We start from the raw sequence: 24,857 nt of genomic DNA, 5'->3' as shown, positions 1-24,857 counted from the left end.
TTCATCTCGGGGGCTTTTTCAGTTTATTAATGGCAGTTTGCTTTTGTACAGTGTTATTATTTTTAGTAGCATTATTTATTATATGCATATTCATATTTTTTTTAATTAAAAACAAGCTTAGATTTGCCCACCTGTCAGGTTTTAGACCATATGGGGCACAGCATGTGTATGTGGATATAACTCAGTTTTTTGGTGGTAGCAGCGCTTGTGTTGTCAAGACGACTACGAACAACTTTTAAAGATGGAGGAGAGACTAGTGGTCACTGTTTCAAGTTATCCAGAGCTGCACTACTTTACAAATCTTGAATATCAAAATTTTATTAAATATTAAAATTATAACATCATCAAACGCAACACTTGCACAATATGCAGCTGACTCAGTTGTTGTTGAGTGACATACAAAGAGCATTGCGCTTTTGGAACATGAAAACATATTCGGTGTGATCGGCCCCTAAGGATGCACAAATGAACGTCTCCCTAGAGTGCCTTCTTCTGAAACACTTCTTTTCACATAGACGCATATGCATATAGATGTTTGTAAGGGCATAATAGGTCAGATTTTAGATAAATGTGTAAAATAAACATTGTAAATTTTGATAATAATAATAATAATAAATAATAGGGGTGACACAGTGGATCAGTGGTTAGCATTGTCGCATCACAGCAAGAAGGTCACTAGTTTGAGTCCTGGCTGGGTCAGCTGGCATTTCAGTGAGGAGTTTGCAAGTTCTCCTCGTGTTCGCACAAGCTTCCTCCGAGTGCTCCAGTTTCCCTCACAGTCCACATACATGCGCTATAGGTGAATTGAATAAACTAAATTGTCCGTAGTGTATGTGTGTGAATGAGTGTGTATGGATGATTCCCAGTGCTGGGTTGCAGCTGCAAGGGCATCCACTGTCTAAAACATATGCTGAATAAGTTGGCGGTTTATTCCGCTGTGGTGACCCCTGATGAATAAAGGGACTAAACTGTAGGAAAAAGAATGAATAATAATAATAATGATAATAATAGTACTAATAAATGTAATATTATTTTAGAAATTAAAATTCCAATGATTTACACCTTTTAAATATGCATTTTTCAAATTTTAAATATATAAGAGCAATTACATGCAAATGTCAACCTGGCCATAAAAAAAAAAAAGGTTTTGCCAAGATATGGTAATTAATGATTAAAGATTGGTAAGATATGCCTTGTATTTTACAGTACTTTAGAAATACTCAAAATGTCTCTGTCAATGTTTTTAAACAATTATATTTTATTATATTTATTTAAGTCACACAAGTGCAAATATCACATCGGTCACATCCATAACAGAGAGATGTCACATCCAGAACAACACTTTTTCCTCATAAATGCGAAAATGCCAAAAAAATAAAATAAATTATTTTTGTTCTATAAAGTGACATATTTTATCCTTTTGATTAGCATTGTTTCTTTTGGGTTGTGCAGTTTAATTCAAAGAATTTCTACAAAGTTTGTTGTATACTGCAAACTTGCATACTATTTTGGTCACATCCATAACGCATGTTTATTTTCTTCATTGAAAGTACAAAACATGTTTACAGATTGATATTTTTCTGGGGCCTGTTTCAGTAAGGAGGTTCAAACAACTCAGAGTTTAAACTTGAACTCTGAGTTGATTTACCGAGAGATTAAAAACTCAGAGTTTTCGGTTTCAGAACAGCTGATCTGAGTTGGGTCAATCAACTTCGAGTAGACCAACTCAGAGTTAAGCGCGCACACCGTGACTTTAAAAAGGCATTATCAATGGAGCGTAGACATTACGAGTGACTATGGGAATATCTTATAAAAGAGATCACCATTTCTTTCTCCAGCTGAACTTGATGTTCTCATGCAAAGTTATAGCAAATATGAGTGTGTATATATTTGAAAAGAAACAACCATCAGTGAAGAAGAGACAGTTAGCGTGGGAAAACAGCTGCTCAAGTTAATGCCTAATTTCACTTTTTAAGTATTTAAATATTTAAGTATAATAAAATAAGTAATGTAATTTGTGACGTTTATATTTTTTTTCTAAACTTTTTTATACATTAGTTTTAAATGATTTAACAGTGCACTTGTGTGTCTGCCTTTTTTATTGATCAAGTGATAGAGGTTAATATAACTTTTAGAAGGTAAGCAGTACTAAAAATAATTTTTAGAAAGAATAATAATCCCATTAATCTAGTTACAGTGCATGTCGAAGGTGAATTTAATTTAATTATTTATTAAAAAAGGATAAGCCATTCTAGTACAGTTCTTCTGTGTGTGACTAAAATGTAGGCAATAGCTATGTTTCCATCCAAATATATTACATAAATTTATGTGCAAAACTGGCATATTGCATAAAAGATGCGAATAAAATTCCATCCAACGAGTCAAAGAGAAAAAAATCGTCACTTCCTGATTAAACTGGCACCAAATATCAACAGTAAAAACAGAATTTACTGTGGTAGAAGAAGCTGCGTCAATTAATTCTTTATTTAGCCTAATTAATGTACTTGCGCCTCGATGTCAGAAGACAATGCTGAAACACAATGAACACGTGGGGGCGTCTGAAGCCATGAGACGCAGAGACTCTTGACACGCACCAGACGTTCGGAGGTAATAATAATATACACTAATACTGAAACAGTTAAGGCATTTTAGAATGACTAAAACAATATTTAAGACATGTTACAGTGTGCTCAGCTTGCTGGTTTGTCCATTTACACACATTTTCATTATCATATGATCATGATCTTTTTTTTAATGTACATACTGTAATTTGTTCAGTAAAAGTGTTTCCATCGTAGTTTATGCGCACATTTTCTATCGAATAAAAGTTTATCCTACTCAGTTATGCGCGTTTTTTTAATGCATATTTTAAAAAGTTATGTGCATCATGACATTTCTATCAATCGTTTTTATGCACGTATCCAAAATGAGCATAAAAATAGGTGTGTGGAAATGTAAGGCTAAGGCGAGAAATGCCGCTTCATCTTTAAAAAAGGGGAGGAGACAGACAGAAACTCTGAGTTTAGAGAATAAAACCTGCTTCTGACCAGGTTAGATTCACAGAGTAAGTTACCACAGTAACTGACTCTGAGTTAAAGTTACCTTTCTTTCAGAAACAGGCTTGACTTACCCTGCTTTCTCGAGTTTAACAAACCTGCCATTTTGAAACGGAAAACCCAGAGTTTCTCTCATTTCAGGGTTAAAATACTCTGAGTTTTCAGTTAACCTCCTTTCTGAAACAGGCCCCTGGTCCCTTAACTCTGTGGTCAGTTGTTTTGGAAAATATAAACAGATGTTTCAATATAATGTTAGCATAGACATTATGTTTTGAGTTTTTACTACAAATGTCACATCCATAACGCTGAAATTGCTTATAATTATAATTACTATTATAAACCTTTATTTTAAAACTGAACCAAATATGTCCAAAAATCATCCAGCCTATAAACTGCTCTATCAGTACCCACACAAACATGTTCAGAATCCCTTGAAATTATCAACACAACACGCGTCATGCATAAATAATTATAAATCATTTTAATCCAGCCATTTAGTCTGCCACCTAGTCTGGTTAAAGTCTCCGCACAGTGTGTTTATGGCTACATCCAGTTACGTTCCTCATGACTTTAGTCAGCACTTCTCCTGTCTGACCTGCAGAAAGCCAACATTAAACAGCAGCTCTGTCAAACGTGAAGCACCGTGACCCATGACCTAACCCTACCATTTGCAAAAAGCTTTATTTATGCTTAAAGTTGCTTGCTGCATCCATTTCTCCACCCTTCCCATTGCTATACAAACTACATGATTATAGTTATTGCGTTTAACATACCACTTCCTTTTGCAGTGTTGCAGAAGGCGGAGAACTTTCTCCTATTTTAACCTAATATTTAAGGCAACAAAAGTGGAAGGTGCTGCTGGCAAAGAGCTTTCAATACTTTCAGACTCTGCGGCTTCAGTCCTCTTCCTCTCCGGCACTGAAGTACACCCTCCACCCCCTTCCCAAACAAACCGGCCCTTTCACTTGTTCATTTACACAAACACTTTACAATCATTCCTTTCGGGTTCATCACTCAACATAACTTACACGCTGTATCCCAAATGACCTATAAAATGTATGGTTGTTAAATTAATTTGTTGTAGCATTAAAGTCTTAACTACCCTACGTAGACTGAAGAGTTTAATAGGGCTGGGCGATTTGGCCTAAAACCTAAATCTTGATTAATTAAACATTTTAACTTGATTACGAATAATGAACAATTATTTTATTTATGTATTTAAATTTTTTGCCTTAATAGTTTAGTGACAAGTTTTGTACAGTAAATATGTTCACATACTACCTTCCAGTGAGAGATTTTCGAATGAAGGGTGCATTACTTGATCTTAAAATAACTTAAGGAAACACACACGAGATCATTATTTACTGAAAATTAATGCTGAACAACAAAACTAATCAGCGCCACCCACGCTTATCACTGATATCAAACTGACCAATCACAAAGCCTGCAGGTACGCAACCGCGCAAAGGTTGTGCCGCACCATAAGTGTGCGCTCAACGCAAAAGACAGTCTTAACAGAGTGGGGTGACATGACTCCACATGCAGTAGGGAAAGTAACTAAATAAATCGACCTGGAATTTTTTTAATTGATTTTAGGTTATGAATGTCCATTATGATTACTTTTCGATTAATTGCCCAGCCCTAGCGTTTAATATTCAGCACTTCAGTTGAAAAAGTACATTATACTAGTAAGTAAAGTGATTTTTTATTAATATTATTTTTGGTGTTCACCGTGTGCTTGAAGCAGCCGACTTAAACTATTTATACAAAAGATTGGCATAGGACAGTGCATAAAAAATGAAATATGGTACACAAATAATGTCCAAATTTACATTAATTGTCATAGACGCCTAAGCACAATTTCCTAGAAATTGTATATTGTATGATGGGTACTGATTTTTTAGCTTCACGCCTGCACTTTATAGCTATATGTGTAATTTTGGTAACAGCCCCATAGCCTTAAGGCTGATTTATACTTTTGTGTCAAGCGCACAGCCCTCACTCTGGCTGTTGCCAACGCTGACCATTGCCGCGTGAACCAGTTGAAGCAAATGTTTCCAAGTGTCGAGTCCTGTGAAGGAGCTCCAGATGGAGACTTTTGTTTTGTGTTTACCTTTTGACTAAGGTTGTTGCACGTCTGCTGGTTCCCATCTCAAAATGAGTGAGTTCAAGCTACATCTACATTAAAGGGCCGTTCACAACGGGACCTTTTTTGCTTGCATTTTCCTTCGCTGTTTAACACCTCGTGACTAAATAAAGGACACCAATGTGATTGTGCCCACCAACGCGCAAAACGGCAAGCATAAAATCACAATTTTTAAAGAAACGTCTTTTGCTTGTTTTTTTCCTTCTCCACCAATCAGATTGGCACTTTTGTTCACATGCACAGAGCTGCTGAAGTTGCAGTAAACTGCACTTGGAGGCATTCAAGCGCAAAACTGTAAAAAAAAAAAAAAAATGCTGAACATAAACACAAATGAAAAGCATCCAGGGGCCTGTTTTAGAAAGGAGGTTAACTGAAAACTCAGAGTATTTTAACCCTGAAATGAGAGAAACTCTGGGTTTTCCGTTTCAAAATGGCAGGTTTGTTAAACTCGAGAAAGCAGGGTAAGTCAAGCCTGTTTCTGAAAGAAAGGTAACTTTAACTCAGAGTCAGTTACTATGGTAACTTACTCTGTGAATCTAACCTGGTCAGAAGCAGGTTTTTTTCTTTAAACTCAGAGTTTCTGTCTGTCTCCTCCCCTTTTTTAAAGATGAAGCGTATTTCTCGCCTTAGCCTTACGTTTCCACCCACCTATTTTTATGCTTATTTTGGATACGTGCATAAAAACAATTGATAGAAACGTCATGATGCACATAACTGTTGAAAATATGCATAAAAAACATGCACATAATTGAGTAGGATAAACTTTTATTCGATAGAAAATGTGCGCATAAACTACGATGGAAACACTTTTACTGAACAAATTACAGCATGTACATTAAAAAAAGATCATGATCATATGATAATGAAAATGTGTGTAAATGAACAAACCAGCAGGATGAGCACACTGTAACACGTCTTAAATATTGTTTTAGTCATTGTAAAATGCCTTAACTATTTCAGTATTAGTGTATATTATTAATTACCTCCGAACGTCTGGTGCGTGTCAAGAGTCTCCGCGTCTCATGGCTTCAGACGCCCCCACGTGTTCATTGTGTTTCAGCATTGTCTTCTGACATCGAGGCGCAAGTACATTAATTAGGCTAAATAAAGAATTAATTGACGCAGCTTCTTCTACCACAGTAAATTCTGTTTTTACTGTTGATATTTGGTGCCAGTTTAATCAGGAAGTGACGATTTTTTTCTCTTTGACTCGTTGGATGGAATTTTATTCCCATCTTTTATGCAATATTCCAGTTTTGCACATACATTTATGTAATATATTTGGATGGAAACACAGCTATTGCCTACATTTTAGTCACACACAGAAGAACTGTACGAGAATGGCTTATCCTTTTTTTTATAAATAATTAAATTAAATTCACCTTCGATATGCACTGTAACTAGATTAATGGGATTATTATTCTTTCTAAAAATTATTTTTAGTACTGCTTACCTTCTAAATGTTATATTAACCTATATCACTTGATCAATAAAAAAGGCAGACACACAAGTGCAGTGTTACATCATTTAAAACTAATAAATGTATAAAAAAAAAAGTTTAGAAAAAAATATATAAATGTCACAAATTACATTACTTATTTTATTATACTTAAATATTTAAATACTTAAAAATTGAAATTAGGCATTAACTTGAGCAGCTGTTTTCCCACGCTAACTGTCTCTTCTTCACTGATGTTTGCTTCTTTTCAAATATATACGCTCATATTTGCTATAACTTTGCATGAGAACATCAAGTTCAGCTGGAGAAAGAAATGGTGATCTCTTTTATAAGATGTTGCCATAGTCACTCGTAATGTCTGCGCTCCACTGATAATGCCTTTTTAAAGTCACGGTGTGTGCGCTTAACTCTGAGTTGGTCTACTCGAAGTTGATTGACCCAACTCAGATCAGCTGTTCTGAAACCGAAAACTCAGAGTTTTTAATCTCTCTGTAAATCAACTCAGAGTTCAAGTTTAAACTCTGAGTTGTTTGAACCTCCTTACTGAAACAGGCCCCAGGTGTGTACGAGCCTTTAGGTAGTGTTCAGAAAAAACAAAACACTGGCAAAGAAACTCGACACAGAGGAACACAAAAGCCTTCTGCCAGCTAGCGTTTCGGAAGTGCTATTGCAGAGCAACACAAACAGCATGCAGAAGTAAATACACAGCTACACGCAAGGCATGCGCCATGGGTCACGCCAATCACTTGATGCAGAACTATAAACTAAACTTTACACCTTGCCGTAAAATCAGAGACCGTATGGACAATCATTTTAAGTTTCAGAGGAGTGCATGAGCATCTCCCCGATTTGTGGATTTTAGCAAATATCATATTTATGGTCTAATAATTAAGTTCTACAGAAAGTGGCATTACGACACAAAAGTGTGACTATGAGGAAAACTTTAATGGTCTAAGGTGTGATTTAACTATGAGCAAGTGATCACCTCAAAAGTGTACTAAGTAAGTTTTAGTTTATGTTTATTACTAAATTACAGGCTACGACTATTTTGGGCTTTATACTGACATCTGGTTTGGTTGCATTTTCATTCATTCGAGGATTTTCTTACAGTATAGTTACTTTATTAATCAGGGGTCGCAACAACGGAATGAACCACCAACTTATCCAGCATATGAATTATATAGCGGATGCCCTTCCAGCTGCACCTCAGCATGGGGAAACACCCACATACTCTTGCATTCACACCCACACATACATTATGACCAATTAAGCTTTTTCAATTGACCTATGTCTTTAAATGTGGGGGAAACCGGAGCACCCGGAGGTAACCCACACGAACATGTTAAGAACATGCAAACTTTACACAGAAATGCCAACTGACCCAGCCACCCAGCCAACTGACCAACAGCGCTACCCACTGCATTACCGAGTCACCACTCACTACTAATTTTGGGCTTTATATTGACACCTACTGGCCTGGATGAATTCTGTTTTAATTTTTTGGCTGCATCCACTAAAATTTTTTGATATGTATATGGCAGATTATTTTTTTAATGTTCTTCTTTTCTTTTAGCATTTTTTGCAAGAATAATGATTTTAACAGTTTAATAAGGCCATGATGCTATCAACTAAAAGTCTATTCATGTGTACATGTTACTTTCAGTCATATTTCTTTTGAAGTATTCGCAAATGAAAAGTATCAAATCTATATCTATCTATCTATCTATCTATCTATCTATCTATCTATCTATCCTTTTATTATAATATACTAAACATACTACACTTGTAAACATTTGTCACTTCTGCCTTATGTTGCATGAAGAACACAACAAAAACAGTTAATGTTGTAAAATATTATTTTAAAATATAATAATAAATGTTTTCTGTGTGAATGTTTCCAAACATATTTCACGGGTAGGCTTTATATAATGCAAATACGTTTAATAAACTTACTAATATGCTTTGTTCCAACAAAAACCAGAGCATCTTAGCGTAAAAATAACACGAATAAGATAGCTCATGTAAGTTCATTTAAACTTTAACAGCTAACGGTGCACTTAGAAATGCCATCACAAACGTGCCATCCCGCAAACTTCCAGACAAACTCGCATGTTAACCTCAAGGTAAATCCAGTACAAGACGACTCGTTATCATCCTAAAAAAAAGATAAAGTATACCCACCATCACAGGCGCTGAACAGAAACCCGAGTAGAGGTAGAAGCCGACGGAAAAGCGTGGTATTCCCAAAGAAGTGTCTTACTTCCTCTGCCATGGTCTCAGACTGCAGAACTCAGCTCGTCCTGGCTGAATCAACTCGGAGTTTGAGGATCCACAGCAGCAGCAGCCGACCCGGACCGCGTGTGGGCGGAACCTCCAGTCCGGCAGCGGTTTCGGACTAAAAATAAATCGTCAACAATGCAGAGAGTCGCGATGCGGTCCGCTTTACACCCGTACGTCAGACAAGACGGAGCTTTTAGTGAATGAAGAAAACGAGGCTGCACTCCGAGTCAAAAAGCAAAATGACTCCTATCTTCAAGGGGGCAATAGGCTACTAACTGTTTCTTTAACTTCATTTGGTCGTGCTGGAAATGACCAGGCTGTAACATAACAAAACTAAGTTAGACATATTGGCATGGCTTTGACTCGATGGGGTGCTGGGAGATGTCGCCAGGTTCACTCAGATTAAAGAGTGAGCCATGCTGGGCACGCTTTCCATGATCCTTGTGTTTTATTTATGTCTTCCAAGAGTGATAAATCCCCAGCTGAGTGGTGCCATTTACACCGATCAATCATGTTTATTGGCCCTTTTCTGAATGTATGAAACTCTTTTCTGGAACATGATGCACAGTATATACACAAAACTTTAGGTGGAGAGGACAAAGTTTTCTTAATTCTACTAGTTCCTAATGGCATTTGAAAACGTTTTAACATATATATATATATATATATATATATATATATATATATATATATATATATATATATATATATATATATATATATATATATATATATTCTGCATAATTGATGTTCTTTGTAGTTTTGCAAAGAAAGTCATTGCTTTTTTTAAAAACTCTTTCACTTGTTTGGTATTTGTTTGATACAATCAGTGTTAGCACCTGGACATCCTTTTAGACATCTTTTAGACAGCTTCCTATTGCGTCCATAGTTACTCCTGTTGGATGTGGTTCTTCTTCGTAGTGGTTTGCTGTAATTACTCTGGATTCCCTGGTTCTTCATACATTACGAACACTTGCTGTCTTAGTACAGATGTGCCAGCCAGACGTACACTAACAGTTTATCCTCTTTTGAACTCTGATGTGTTAGCATAATGTTGTGTACATTGCAATATTTTAAGCAAAACAACTCTGCTAATTAAACCTTTACACTCTGCCTCACTGGTGGAATGTGCGATCAATGAAGTCTGTCACCAGCTGCTCAAATTTAGCCATGAAACCTCCTACACTAAAATGGTCAGTGTTTCAGTTTCATTGTCCAACCCCTGCACTTTCTTTTTTAAATGATTTTTTTTATACATTAGTAATTTACAAATACAGCAAAACAGGCAACAAACAAAAATTCCAATGGTTATTGAAGTTAAAAAAAGACATTCACAAGACGTCAAAAACAGATTCTTAATAGCTTACAATAGACAGAGCTTTTAAATTTTTACAGCTTTGAGAGACTTCATTAACAGAATTATTTCGTTGACAAATACCTTGTATAAGGAGGTTTTGAAAGTCGACATTTGTGGTTGAAGAATTTACCATTTAAAATAATAAAATTAACAAAATTGTTAATTTTGTTTATCTGCATTTTTAAGATAACAAATAATTTATTTTGCATTCAATGTTATCAATGTATTATTGTTAGCAGAATAATCAGAAAAACAGTCTTTCCAAAATAATTGCACACTGACACAATCAACAAACAAGTGAATATGTAAAATCTTTAAATTAATTTATCTTTCTTTATTTGAAATGCAAAAATTGTATGGCAGTAGCCATGCTTTTCTCCAATTAACCTCCCATAATAATGAATTCCAATAAAATTTGCCTCTTGGAATAACTCTATTTTCATTAAATACTTGCCTAATGTCATTGTTAGTACTTTTATTGTCAAATTTATTTTTACCATATATCAGGAAATTACTTTCTGTATTTTCTATCTTATTATAAGTTAAATGACTGCACATTAAACCCCAGTACTTTCGCAATCCATATCAAATGTATGCTATTCCACCATAGGTTGTCTTTTTCACCACAGGGGGCAGTGTGGTGGAAATGAAATTCTGTACAGTTTATTGTTAAAAATTAAAGTTAGCTTCACTAATTAGCTTTGAATTAAAACTAGCATTTCATGTATCCAAAATACTCTTAATTACCTTAATTATGCTTGATTTATAAAGACAATTTTTAAGGTACAGCATGTTTGGAAATGATGTAGAATAAACATATTACTGTATTAAGCAATATTTACCATGATTTTTCTTCATGTGTTGTAGATTAAATTTAAATTCCCTCCATCTTGAACATGTGCTCTGATGTCACTATTCATTTTCTTAGAAAACACATAAACAATCTTTCACACAAACTTTTTAAAGTGACATTACTGTGTTGTGGTGGAAATGACACTGATACTGTGCGACAGCTATTTTGTATAAAAAATTATTATTGATGATAGTCTCACAATAATAACTATAAAATATTTAACTTATTTCACTAATGCTTAATTAAGATACATTAAGATACATTAATAGTTAACACATTAATAGTTACCACATAAATAATTTTTAAAAATGTTTTGTACATTGTTAAAGTTTAAAAGTGTGCGACAAGGCGAAAACTGCTTTTGACACCTAAAAGGAGTTTGATAAAGAAAGATGAATTTGAACAAAATATATATTAAATAATATATACCATGTATTATATGCTATATAAATAATAAATAATGTATAATAATAAATTAAATAATTACCCATAAGTAGGCCAAATCAAGCCTCAATGAACAATAAATACATTGAAGATCATCTGCTGGAATGGAATAAGTATTGCTGCCTTTAGTTTTATTTTACATTTAGTTTGATAAATATATTTTGTAACAACTACACATTTTCAACTTTCATATGTTTAATCTGTGTATCACAAAAGTACACAATAGGCAAAAAGACAGATCAGTTATTGGTTTTGTTGTAAACAAAAAAAAAGTTCAGTAATAGTACTGTAATTTGTGACTGAGGCTTGTTATAACAGACTAAAATAAGCAAGTTTCAATTAACAATGGGTTAGCTATAGAAATTGTTTGTGTGCATTGTACTTTGGGAAAAAATGCCCTTATTTTAGTCCAAACCATGTCATGCTTCCAAATGTTTTTCCTTAGAAGGCATGACATTGCCCTCTGTTGGTGAAAACACTGAACTGTTACATGAAGCTTTTCAACTTTAAGTAGCTTTAAATGGAGTTTATGAATATTTTGTATATAAATATCATGCAATTTAATCTTTAAGTAAGAATATGCACGAATGAAAACTTTTATAATGCACAAGAAAATTATTTTACACCCCAATTATGTAAAATCATATATTAAATACATACTTAAAAATATATTAATAATAAAAATATAAATCAGCTCGGGCTGCATGGTGGTGCAGCGAGTAGCACGTTCACCTCACAGCAAAAAGGTCGCTGGTTCAAAGTCCAAAGACATGTGGTATGGGTGAATTTAGTAGGCTAAATTGTCCGAAGTGTATGTGTAAATGAGTGTGTGTGGATGTTTCCCAGCAATGGATTTCAGATGGAGGGGCATCTGCTGAGTAAAACACATGCTGGATAAGTTGGCGATTCATTCCGCTGTGGCAACCCCAAATTAATAAAGGGACTAAGCCGAAAAGAAAATGAATGAATAAATCCGTTCCTTATCAAACAGCCCAGGCATCATAATTCATGCATTTGTTTTCCTTTAGCTTAGTCCCTTATTTGTCAAGGGTCGCTACAGCGAAATGAACCCCCAACTATTCCAGCATGTTTTACACTTCCGCAGTAAATAAATAAACTTTGTAAAAACGTCTTAATAAACATTGCATTTATTAGCATAATAAATAAGTCGATCTTTTACAAATATAAAACAAGATTGATTACATTTTTGTGGAAGTACACTGCAATATCACAACAGCCGGTGATATTTAATGGACATGAAAAAATATATATACATATATACAAATATACATCAATATTATTTCCAAAGCAACTTACATGCTGCATTAAATCACTGAATACAAGTTATTTCAAATAGATTACTTGTTTTTTGATGTTGTGAACACTCGTTCATTTTCATAATCTATACTGATTGTTAATTCAAGTCAAGGTGCAATCTGGATTCATTCAAACTTATTGTTGATTCGTTGCTCGCTACAGAAATAGCAAACTAAAGAAAGTCTGTGCATTTTGTTTTTCTAGTCTTCACGAAGGTAGGCCTCTGGAACGTCTTCCAGATCATGAATGTCAATGCTGGAGGCGTACTCGGCCATTCTCTGGATTTCTTCAGCTTTTGTTTCCGCCAGTTTTTTCTCCGCTTCTTTTGAGATCTTCCTAATCTCTTCCACTTTAGATTGAGCCACTTGCAGATTAGTCTTTGTTGCTGTGCATGCATGCTCGGCTCCTGTACAAAAATATTAGCACTGAATCAATTAATAGACCATATCACATTCATATGTACATTTTATTTATTTATTTAGGGAATTATTCACCCATTATCCACCCCACATCATTTAATAATCCTAAAGTGGTTCCAAACTTATGAATTTATTTGATCACAAAACAAGACATTTCAATAAATTCTGAAAAAAAGTAGCCATTGACATCAATAGTAGGAACATTCATTAATTTTCTTGTTTAATCTGGGGTCGCCACAGCGGAATGAACCGCAAACTTATCCAGCCAGTTTTTACGCAGCGGATGCCCTTCCAGCATTCACACACACACTCATACACTACGGAGAATTTAGCCTACCCAATTCACCTGTACCAAATGTCTTTGGACTGTGGGGGAAACCGGAGCACCCGGAAGAAACCCACGCAAAGGCAGGGAGAACATGCAAACTCCACACAGAAACGCCGACTGAGCTAAGGTTCGAACCAGCAACCCAGCAACCTTCTTGCTGTGAGGCGACAGCACTACCTACTGCGCCACTGCCTCCCCCAGAGTAGGAACAAAAAATACTAATACAAAGTCAATGGTTGTTTGTTTTTCCAGCATTCATCAATATATCTTCATTTGCGTTTAATATAAGAAGCTGAAACTAGTTTAGAATAAATGGAGGACGAATAAATCATTTTATTTTTGGGTGAACTATTCCTTTAAAAGTAATAGGTTTATTAATTAAATAATTAATAATTTAATAAATAATTTATTATTATTAATTCATTAACATACCTGAATTGTAGGCTGCTTCTGCTGACAACTCGCAAATGTTGATGGCGTTCATCCAGTTTGACTCGAAGCGTTTACATTCTTCTAATTGATCACTAACCTGGAAAGAGAAAGACGAACAATGTCAATGCTGTGAGAGTGAGCTTAGATAACAAGTACGAAATCAACAAGGTCTGTTAATCAGTCCAGCTAATCAAGATCAATCTGATTGCATTAGTTCAACAGCACTTAGCAGACCTTGTTGGACAAAAAGTAAATAAACAGAGCACTTACCTCCACCCGCTGGCCAATGATGACCTGCCAAATGCTGTCCTCTTCAACAGGGCTCAGTTTCCCTATTGAGGCGATGTATCGCTTCTGAAGGCTGATGAGTGTATGTAGTGCCTATGGGGGAAAAGCGGTTAGTAAAGCCAGTTAATTTGATAATTCACTCATTAATCATCATGATCAATTAATAATGTTTATAAGTGTTACCTTGGCGTACTGTGTGAGGGCGTCCACCAGGGCTAGAGTGGTCTGAGAGAGGTACGTGTTGGCGCTGTCAGTGACCAGACATGATGCTCGACGAATCAGAGATTCATGCGAGAGATTTTCAACCTGCTGGAGAAAGGAAAAAAAGAAAAAGAAAAGATTTATTATAAACGTCAAAATAGTGTAATCATAGTGAATCATAAACATACAGCAAAGCCAGTGTAGTGTGGTGTGGTTTGCTGATTGAATGACTTGAGCCAATTCCTTCAATAAGTGTTAATAAAATTAAATAATGTTAATAAGCAACACTTTGTTTGGACTTAGTCTGATTCAGTTGATGTTGTTTGTTGTGGATTTATTTTTTAAGATTAAAAGATACAAATCAGCAACAAAAAAGGTTATCCTTTATGGTGTTTAATTTGCAAATTTGAAAAAAAATATTATAATAAAAATGATATGGGCTGGGCTAAAATAATACAGTATTTACATCATATTCCATTAAAAATGCATGCATCATGCATTAAAGGTTAAAAAGTGGATTTTGTAGCAAAATTGTAAATATATACGTATAAAACATAGGAACCCTTACCCTTATAAAAATTAACAGTTATATATATATATATATATATATATATATATATATATATATATATATATATATATATATATATATATATACTAACAACACTAAATAATGTGTATCTGAGGAGTGAAATGTGATGTATAACCATTTTTACAACGAAAACAAATGATAAACTTAGCATAGCAAAACTTCCTCAGGGAAACTATTTAAAACGTCCTATAGATTTATTTTCCTGGAAAAATTAAGAATTTACTTAAGCAACGTGACAGGTCCACTGAGATTGAAAACTGAAGTATACTAAAAGAATCGAATCAAATGCGAACCGAGTCAGAATCAGAATCATCTTCATTCAGATGAACAAACGTGTAACGTTATTATCGTTGCTGTCGCGCTCTCGAGTGTCCGTTCCTGCGGTTTGCAAACTGTCCACAACTTATAACATATATTTTAAAAACGCTTTATGAAATTAAGGTTGTTAACTACCTGTGTAAAAGGCATCGCGCAGAGCCCAGTGCCGACACTGAACGGGACTGCATTGGATCGAGCAACGTTTGGCAGGCGCTGCAGAAGTCGCTGATGAACAGAGCTGTTGCACAGCACGCTGGTCTTATCCCTTTAATATAAGAAACACACATTAGACACTGCATATATTTACATATAAAACAACTTCTCAACATCCATATCTAATTTCCAGTCTTACTTGAGAAGCTGAACGCATGCGGCGCTCATCCGCAGCACAGCCATATTTCTCCGGGCGAGCAGGAAGTCGGTCCGGCCTTTAAGAAAACTCCCACTAGCACACAAACCGCAGTTTTTAACAGCCTGCATATTGTTTAATAGCTTAATCCAAACTATAAAGAAATATTATATGTATTCCTTAAGCCTGTTTTTTTTCTGAGTGAAGCTTTTGAATGTTTAAAACTGACAGCACTACCCACCAGTATTTATACTTTGCTAATGGGACTCTGCCCCTTCATGCAGGCTATATTGATCCGTTTATTCGGACCCCTAATCTTGATTTTACTGGTTTAAGTTCAAGGAAAGATAGGGTTTGACGCAAGTGTACACACTACGTCAGCACAAAGGGCTGTGGTAAACATTATTTAGCTGTAAGCACATGGTGACCCTCTGCTCTGTCATAACACAGTGTGCGTGTATTGAGAACACACCAGACACCCAGTCAAATACGTGAGCATGCACGTCTCAGAGGTGTGTCAGAAAAACAAGCCCACTTGATAAGAAATCTTTAGTCGACAAAAATAACTGTCAAGACAACATGGGGAGCAGTAGCATGGGGAGCAGTGTTTACTGTGTTTACAGTGCTTTTGGAGCCTTGATAGCCCAATTCAATCGACCTCAACCAATAACTTATCTTTAAGCTTTGAAAAGGCACAGTGAATTGGTTTGAGCAGTTTCTCAACTGTTGTGTATCAGCTTGTTGGGAGACAATTGGACTATTTGTAAAGTTAATTCTTGTTGTCATGCCTAAATTGCAATGCAGAAAAGGAGTCACTTATGGGTGTTATAATTGGGAAAAAAAAAAAAAAAAATATATATATATATATATATATATATATATATATATATATATATATATATATATATATATATATATATATATATGCATATTTTAAGTTTATAAATATGTTTAGTAGGCCTACTACAAACAAAAACATTTGCTATCTTATCTTATACAGTAATTTATTCACACTTTACAATAAGTTTTCATTAGTTAATGTATTTACAAACATAAGAATGAATATTACTTGTATGGTATTTATTGATAATACTTTAACATTTACTAATGCATTATTAAAATAAAAATTCATGCTTGTCAACAGTTGCACAATGACTTAACGTGGACTAACTATGCATAACTATTTCCGTTAAGTAACATTAACAAAGATGATGCCGTTTAAAGATGAAAGAATACTGTAATAAATGTATTGTTATTAGTAAATACTGTACATGAACTAACAAACCTATTACAACCTTATTATAAAGTGTTACTCATAATTCTCAATATAGGAATCCCCAAAGCATGTAGGACGGTCTCTTTTTTTTAACCTATCATAGTCATAATTATAATAATAATTACAATTTATTATTACTTTTTGAATAATTTATTGTTAATTCTTAACTGTGCATAAATCTGTTGGCCAATATTATTGCTATTTATTTTAAAAACAGTTGCAGAAAACTGAACATTTGTGGTAAATGTTTAATGGTGGAGAAAAACGTGTTACATAAAGCACTTTTAAACACTTGTGAAAAGAAAAAAGTAGACAACAATAGTGATGAATCCCCTCAAGTGCTTATCTTAGGCAGCAGTATAAGAATGTACATGTAAACAAAGGGTTTATAGAGCTCAGGGTCCAAGTCACAGGAATACAGAGAAATCATGCACAGTAAAGGCTGTTTTGAAGTCATGATTGCATCATGCCTGAGTGGAATGCAAAGGCCACACAGCAGACATTATGGCATTTGATTGACGACATTTCTTTAATATTATTTAAATAATTGCTCTTGTTCAATGATTAGACTGTTTGACTGTAACTACATACTACATGTTTAGGGTGCATTAATAGATTTGTAATGTTTAAACTGATGATTTTATGTTGTGCAAACATTTATGTGTTAAACTTTAAGGTGATTTTTGCAGAGCAGTACTGCATAAATGAACTCGATTTGACAATGCAATGTGTAATCTTTAATAATCTTTCATGTCATGCGATTCTTATCATCAATAAATCTTTTTTACACATCTTTTAAGTCAATATAATGTAAAGGAAAAGTCTTTCTTCCACAAATAATGCTCAATCCGACCAAGAGAGGTCGCTACTAAACAATACACTGAATGCGAGAGGCACCTTCCAAAGCACTTAGTGTCCATACCTTGTCAGATTGTTCTACCTTCCATTCTAAAAGTAGGATGCACATTTTAATAATGCAATATGCTACCCATCAGATTTTGCTACCGGTGTAAAATTTAATGTGGAGTAGTTTGATATGAAGCTGTAGGAATATCACCCTAACCTACCTAATCCCTAACCACAAGTCTCCAACCCCAGAACCATTCAAATACAGTGTCAAATACAGTGGTAGCATAACCTGATGCGTAAATGTCAGGACACCGGACAAATACAAACTCTGGATATGATAGAGTGTTATGGATAATCATAATGGAGCACTTATTAATTACTTTTAAGTATAACAAAACAAGAAAAACATCCACACTGCAAAAACCATATAAATATAAATGCTATTCTGTATTGTGTGATTCATGTTTTTCCCTCCATTTATTTAAAATTACATTGATTTGGACCTTCTTTCAACAACTTTTAAGTTAACTTAATTTGAAAAAAAATTATAATATTATATATATAATATTTCAATGTCTGTACATTTTTTGTTTCTTTTCAGACTTATTTCTCTCTGTATTATTTCTTATACACTGAAAAAATCCTAGTTGCTTTAATTTTTTAAGTTGAATCATTGAGTCCATTGAACTTCTACTATGTGAAACTGACTTAAAACTGCTTGCATAACTTATAAAATTAAGTTAGAACATTATTAACTTAGTTTAATAAGTAATGACCTAAAAACATATGCTGTCAGGACTAATTGATCAAATACAGGGTACATAATAGTATTTCAAAGTACAAATGTCAATAAAAGTAACTTTGCTGAATTGACAAATTTTCAACACCAAAAGTCAACAGAGCAGAGATCAAGCTCCCATAATGCAGTTCACAACCATAAATAAACAGAAAACACTTGTTATCCACAAAATACTCAAACCTGCTAATTTACATGTTAGTGCGCATCGAATATTAAACAAAAATCTCATATGAATGTAAAGATGTTACACATTTTTCTTTTACTTATTTTTGAGTTATTCATGTAATTGAGAGATTGTGTTGTTTTTGCATCTGATAAAGTAAACCATCGCTGTATAAAATTTCTCATCTCTAAATCCATACACAAGAGGACTGACCGCTCTAGAAGTGATGCTGAATGCCAGGAAGTTTATAAATCGTACAGTCAGATATGACTGAATATCATACTGCATGACCACAGACTCAATGTAAGGGCACATCACCTCTGCAGTGCATAAAAACAGCTGAAGTATGTGCAGGGAAATAGTGCGCTGCCCTTTCGATGCAGATTTCTTATTGTCACCAGATGCAGCACGAGCAGCGAGATAAATCATTACATAGCAAAATATCTCAATTATTAAAATAACCACGAGCCCCACAATGTACAACAACCCCCTGGCAAACACGCGGATCTTTTCAGGGATCATAATCTCATAGTGGCAGTGTGTGAGCTGAGTCAAGTATTCATGAGAGGCTGTGCTGACGAGAATGAACATGTCAATAAACGGGTTTATGGAGCTCACGATCCAGATCATTAAAATCACCATGAAGGCTCTTCTGGAGGTGGAGATGGCATGGTGTCTAAGAGGCAGGCAAATGGCCACATAACGCTCCACACACATGGCTATGATGGTCAGTGGAGCACATGCTGTGACAGCCTCCATTAGCATGCAGATGGGGATACAGAAATGCAGAGGTAATAAAACAAGGTTGTATGACAAAAGCACCACAAGGTCTGTCAGGCAAATAAATATCAGGTCGACCAACAAAGAGTGTCCGAACAGTATATAGCGAGTCTCAGTTGTGAAAGTCTCCTTTTTGGAGAATATGAGGAGCATGAGGAAGATGAGATAGATGAAGGGCCACACAATGACCTGCGTCAACGCCAGTGAGATGTTCCTCCGCACGGGGTCCACCTGAATCAGCTGCATCTGCTCATCGCCACTGCTGTTATGAGTGGACATTCTGCACACATCTGACAGAAAAGAAACAGGAAAAAACTAATAAGTGGCATAATTGACATTCCTCAGCAGGCTAATTACAATATGCAATCAACATAGCCTACTGTGGCTATCCAAGTTCTGTATTCCAAAATCTATTGTCAATAAATAGACTATTACATAAATAAACCACAAATAATAAAGTAGGCTATACAGGTTAGATAATTAAAGCTTACATATGTTTTTAAGAAAATATCACATACAACCTTCCCTACAAAGCCACTACTTACTGACAGTAAGACTCTACTTTGACCATCGAGTATATTAACTGATGAAGCGCACTGAACATAGAGTTTATATAGAGTTTGACAGTACACTCCTGTGGACGAGGTCTGCATAGCTGATGACTTCTAGAGCCAAATTTAGATGCGCTTGTGTTTAGGGGATAGACGTGGTGCATTAAGACACAATCATGTTTTTTTTTTTTTTATATATTTGATATCTGGTATAAGTCAATACTTAGATTGTAGTTTATGTGCTAGAATAAAAAAATATTAAAATGGGACAATCAACTAGAATGGCAGTAGGCAAGATTTTGTTTCTTAGTTTTTTTGTGTGTCATTTAGCTACACTATCTTTCATATTCTGCCTTTCATTCTCTACCATGCATGTGACATTCCACATGCAGGATCTACTGTGTGTATAACTTTGTATAAGTATCTGTCAAATGTGACCCTGGACCACAAAATAAGTCTTGTTACATGGGTGTATTTTTGGCAATATCCATTAATTAAATGTTTAAAAATTTTATATATTTTTTTCTTTTATGCCAAAATTCATTAGACTATTAAGTAAAGATCACAATAAATTAATATTTTTGGCAAACTTTTTCTGTAGAACCTTTACTGTAGTATACATTTCTAAGAACAAAATTTTGACAACTTTATTGGAAATTGTCTCAGTATTTAGATTTTTTTTTTAACCCTCTGTCACGATTACACATAAAAGACGTGGAACCCAAATGCAAGTAAACCAGTCTTTAATGAAGATATAACAAAAACAGGAAAATAGGTAAATGGCTGGGAGTGCAGATAATCCGTGCAGTCAATGATAAGAAGGGAGATGGATCAGCAGCACCGATTAAATGTCCATGACAGACATCAACAGAGCAGATCAAACATCTTCTTAGATGTAAACAGGAAGCATCGAGTAGCTGCACAAGGAAAACAACCAGCCCACTCATCACCAGCAAAAACCAACGAGGGGAGCCTGACAGGAACACAGAAGACCGTGAACAAACAACAAACTGACAATGTGAGACAGGAACGCTGAACATTTATTAGAGCAGAAATGCGCTGCACCTGGAGCGCTGATTATCTGCTGAGCAGTGCTAGGCAACGTTGAGGTGACGAGGATCATGTGACCGCTCAGCTGATGACACAAAACAATAACACTGACAGGCACGCGACTCCCACACAAACACAGAGACAAAAGCACACACGCTAGCACTGCAACATACGATCGCTACATAACAAGAACTGTCACACAACGCAGACACATCAAAAAGAGCAGATATATCTACAACCGTGACATTACCCTCTCCCCAGATGAGCTTACCTGGCGATTGTAATCATCGATAAGATAATGATCCAGTATGTCCCCGGACGGGACCCAACTTCTCTTTTCCGGACCGTAACCTTCCCAGTCCACCAAGTACTGAAATCCTCGTCCCCTCCGTCTAGAGTCCAGAATGCGCTTAACCGAATAGGCAGTTTCCCCATCTACGAGGCACGGCGGGGGGGAACTGTTCCAAGTGTGACAGCACCTCTGGACAAAGGCATGAACGGAGGGAACCGCGACTTCGGATTCCAGACTGGGAAAAACTGGTGGCTGGTAACCTAGACTACACTGAAATGGAGAAAGGCCCGTAGCCGACACTGGTAATGAATTATGTGCTTACTCCACCCACGAAAATTGCTGACTCCAAGAGGAAGGATTCTGCGAGACCAAACATCACAATGTGCGCTCAAGATCCTGATTGGCTCTCTCGGTCTGGCCGTTACTCTGGGGATGAAAACCAGAAGAAAGACTAACAGTGGCCCCCAATAAACGGCAGAATTCTCTCCAAAATTTAGAAACAAACTGAGGCCCCGTGTCAGAAACCACATCCGTCGGGAAGCCATAAATGCGAAAGACATGATCAATGACAGCAACCGCTGTCTCTCTGGCTGATGGTAATTTGGACAGAGAGATAAAATGAGCAGCCTTCGAGAACCTGTCCACTACGGTCAAAACTACCATGTTACCGTTAGAGGATGGAAGACCAGTAACAAAATCTAGCGAGATGTGTGACCAGGGTCTCGAAGGCACTGACAGCGGTTGAAGGAGCCCGGCAGGTGGGCGATTGGAAGACTTGGAAACCGCACAGACAGAGCAAGCCAATACAAAATCGCGCACATCACGAGCCATAGCTGGCCACCAGAATCGTTGTTTGATAACGAATAATGTGCGACTCACCCCTGGATGACAAGCTACCTTGGAGGAATGACCCCACCGGACAACGTCGGACCGTAATTCCTCCGGCACGAATAACCGACTCGGTGGGCATCCGATTGGAGCGTTACCCCATCCAGGGCTGTGCGAACCCTCGACTCGATCTCCCTAAAAATGTTCGCTACTACAATCCTCTGGGGAAGCACAGGATCAGGTGATGACGTGCGATCCGACGGGTCGAAAAGACGTGATAATGCGTCAGGTTTGATGTTTTTGGAGTCTGGTCTGTAAGAGGTCGTAAAATTAAACAGTCTGAAAAATAATGCCCACCGAGCCTGCCTGGAGTTTAATCTTTTAGCGGAGTTAATATACTCAAGATTCTTATGATCGTTCCAGACGATAAAAAGCACCCCCGAGCCCTCTAACCAGTGACGCCACTCCTCCAATGCAAGCTTGACGGCCAATAACTCTCGATTACCAATGTCGTAATTTCTTTCTGCAGAGGATAATCGATGAGAAAAATACGGGCAAGAATTGATCTTGCCACCCGAGGCGGAACACTGGGACAGGATGGCTCCGACCCCAACCTCCGATGCATCGACCTCCACCACAAACTGCAGGGAAGGATCAGGGGCAATAAGGATCGGGGCTGAAACAAAGCAACCTTTCAGTTTGGAAAAGGCAGCTTCTGCTGCGCTAGACCACTTGAACGGCGTCTTGGAGGAGGTCAAGGAAGTCAGAGGCGCGGCGACCTGGCTGAAATTGCAAATTAAACGGTGGTAAAAATTGGCAAAGCCCAAAAATCTTTGCAAGGCCTTACGAGAATCTGGGGTTGGCCAATTTACCACAGCCTGAATCTTCTCTGCATCCATGCACATCCCCTCAACTGACATGATATATCCCAGGAACTGAACCGACTGTGCATGAAAAATGCATTTCTCCGCTTTGACATAAAGCCCATTCTCTAACAGCCTCTGCACCACTCGTCTGACGTGTTGAATGTGTTCCTGGAGAGAGTGAGAAAAAATCAGGATGTCATCCAGGTAGACATAGATAAAGTGATCTATCATATCTCTCAACATGTCATTGACGAGTGCCTGGAAAACAGCCGGAGCGTTGGAAAGGCCGAAGGGCAGAACGCAGTACTCAAAATGCCCTCTAGGGGTGTTAAAAGCTGTTTTCCAATCATCCCCCAGTCTTATGCGAACCAAATGATAAGAATTGCGGAGATCTAATTTTGTGAAGAAGTTCGCCCCCTGCAGACGCTCGAAGGCTGAAGACATCAACGGCAAAGGGTAAGTGTTCTTAACCTTGATGCTGTTCAGCCCTCGATAGTCAATGCACGGACGAAGGGAACCATCCTTCTTTTTCACAAAAAAAATCCCGCCCCCGCCGGTGAAGAAGACGGGCGGATCATCTTGGTTGCTAGAGAATCAGAAATATATTTCTCCATGGCCTTCCTCTCTGAAACAGACAGCGAATATAACTTGCCCTTAGGTGGAGACGTACCTGGCAATAAATCTATAGCACAGTCATAGGGACGATGAGGAGGTAGAGAAGCAGCCCGGTACTTACTGAACACTCTCTTCAGGTCATGGTACTCACGGGGCACATTTGACAGATCCACCTGCTCCTCCTGAAACACAGAACAAGGAACAGTGGAACAAGCAGACAATAAACAAGACTTATGACAACTCTCACTCCAAGAAAGAACTGCGTTGTGACCCCAATTAATGTGGGACTTGTGTAACTCTAACCACGGATGTCCCAGAATGACAGGATTATTAACAGTGCTGGTGAGAAAGAAAGAAATAGTTTCAGTATGATTACCAGAAGTGTTGAGTCTAATGGGAGCTGTGATGTGCGTGACAGGTTAGAGGGAAACTCCGCTAAGTGCATGCACAGCGATGGGTGAAGAGGGAAAAATAAAAGGAATCTTAAGTTCATTAACTAGTTTAGAGTCAATAAAATTCCCTTCAGCTCCTGAATCAATGATTGCGTGGCAGACATGAAAGTTAGAATTAACACACAACTTAAGGATGTGTTAATGGAGAAGTCATTCTCACCCATAATCTCACCCACCAATAAACTTTTATCAGTGGATGACTTACTGCTCTTGACCGGACATACGGCCGCAAAATTACCTGCAACACCACAGTACATACATAACCCCCCTGTACGCCGGCGACGTCTCTCCTCTGATGAGAGGCGAAATCCTCCCACTTGTATAGGCTCAGGATCCGGAGCAGGGGGCGTTACCTCTGGGAAACAGGTCCGTGAGGGAAGGCGTTGAGAGCGACGCTCCTCATGAACGCTTCTGCGCTGCAGTCGACTGTCCCATCTAATGGCCACACTGATGAGATCCTCCAGTGTTTTGGGAAGCTCCAAGGCGTAAATCTCATC

At 36.8% G+C, this 24,857-nt stretch overlaps 3 protein-coding genes across 5 annotated transcripts in view; all 3 read right to left on the bottom strand.

The window, feature by feature from the left end:
• nectin3a (nectin cell adhesion molecule 3a) overlaps positions 1-8,944 on the bottom strand; it is a 112,798-nt gene extending 103,854 nt beyond the window's left edge. For all 3 annotated transcript variants that reach the window (XM_087283835.1, XM_087283834.1, XM_087283836.1), the window contains exon 1: positions 8,843-8,944. In XM_087283835.1, the coding sequence (XP_087139961.1) occupies positions 8,843-8,933 (91 nt within the window). In that variant the 5' untranslated portion in view covers positions 8,934-8,944. The remainder of the gene's footprint in view (positions 1-8,842) is intronic.
• Positions 8,945-12,727: 3,783 nt separating this feature from the next.
• On the bottom strand, positions 12,728-16,036 carry diabloa (diablo, IAP-binding mitochondrial protein a). The gene is given in 6 exon segments (NM_200346.1): positions 12,728-13,318; positions 14,092-14,188; positions 14,362-14,472; positions 14,563-14,688; positions 15,626-15,755; positions 15,843-16,036. Coding segments are annotated over 6 exon segments (798 nt in total). The 5' UTR covers positions 15,971-16,036; the 3' UTR covers positions 12,728-13,112.
• A 1,322-nt stretch (positions 16,037-17,358) lies between these two features.
• On the bottom strand, positions 17,359-20,036 carry si:ch211-24o8.2. Its single transcript, XM_087283870.1, has one exon. It carries the CDS (start codon positions 19,983-19,985, stop codon positions 19,038-19,040), a length of 948 nt encoding a protein of 315 aa, XP_087139996.1. The 5' UTR covers positions 19,986-20,036; the 3' UTR covers positions 17,359-19,037.
• Positions 20,037-24,857: the final 4,821 nt, after the last annotated feature.

Source organism: Danio rerio, chromosome 15 (assembly GCF_052040795.2).
Source record: "Danio rerio strain M-AB ecotype USA chromosome 15, GRCz13ab, whole genome shotgun sequence".
In the NCBI taxonomy this organism is placed as follows: domain Eukaryota; kingdom Metazoa; phylum Chordata; class Actinopteri; order Cypriniformes; family Danionidae; genus Danio; species Danio rerio.
This window is presented reverse-complemented; position numbering and strand designations above follow the sequence as displayed.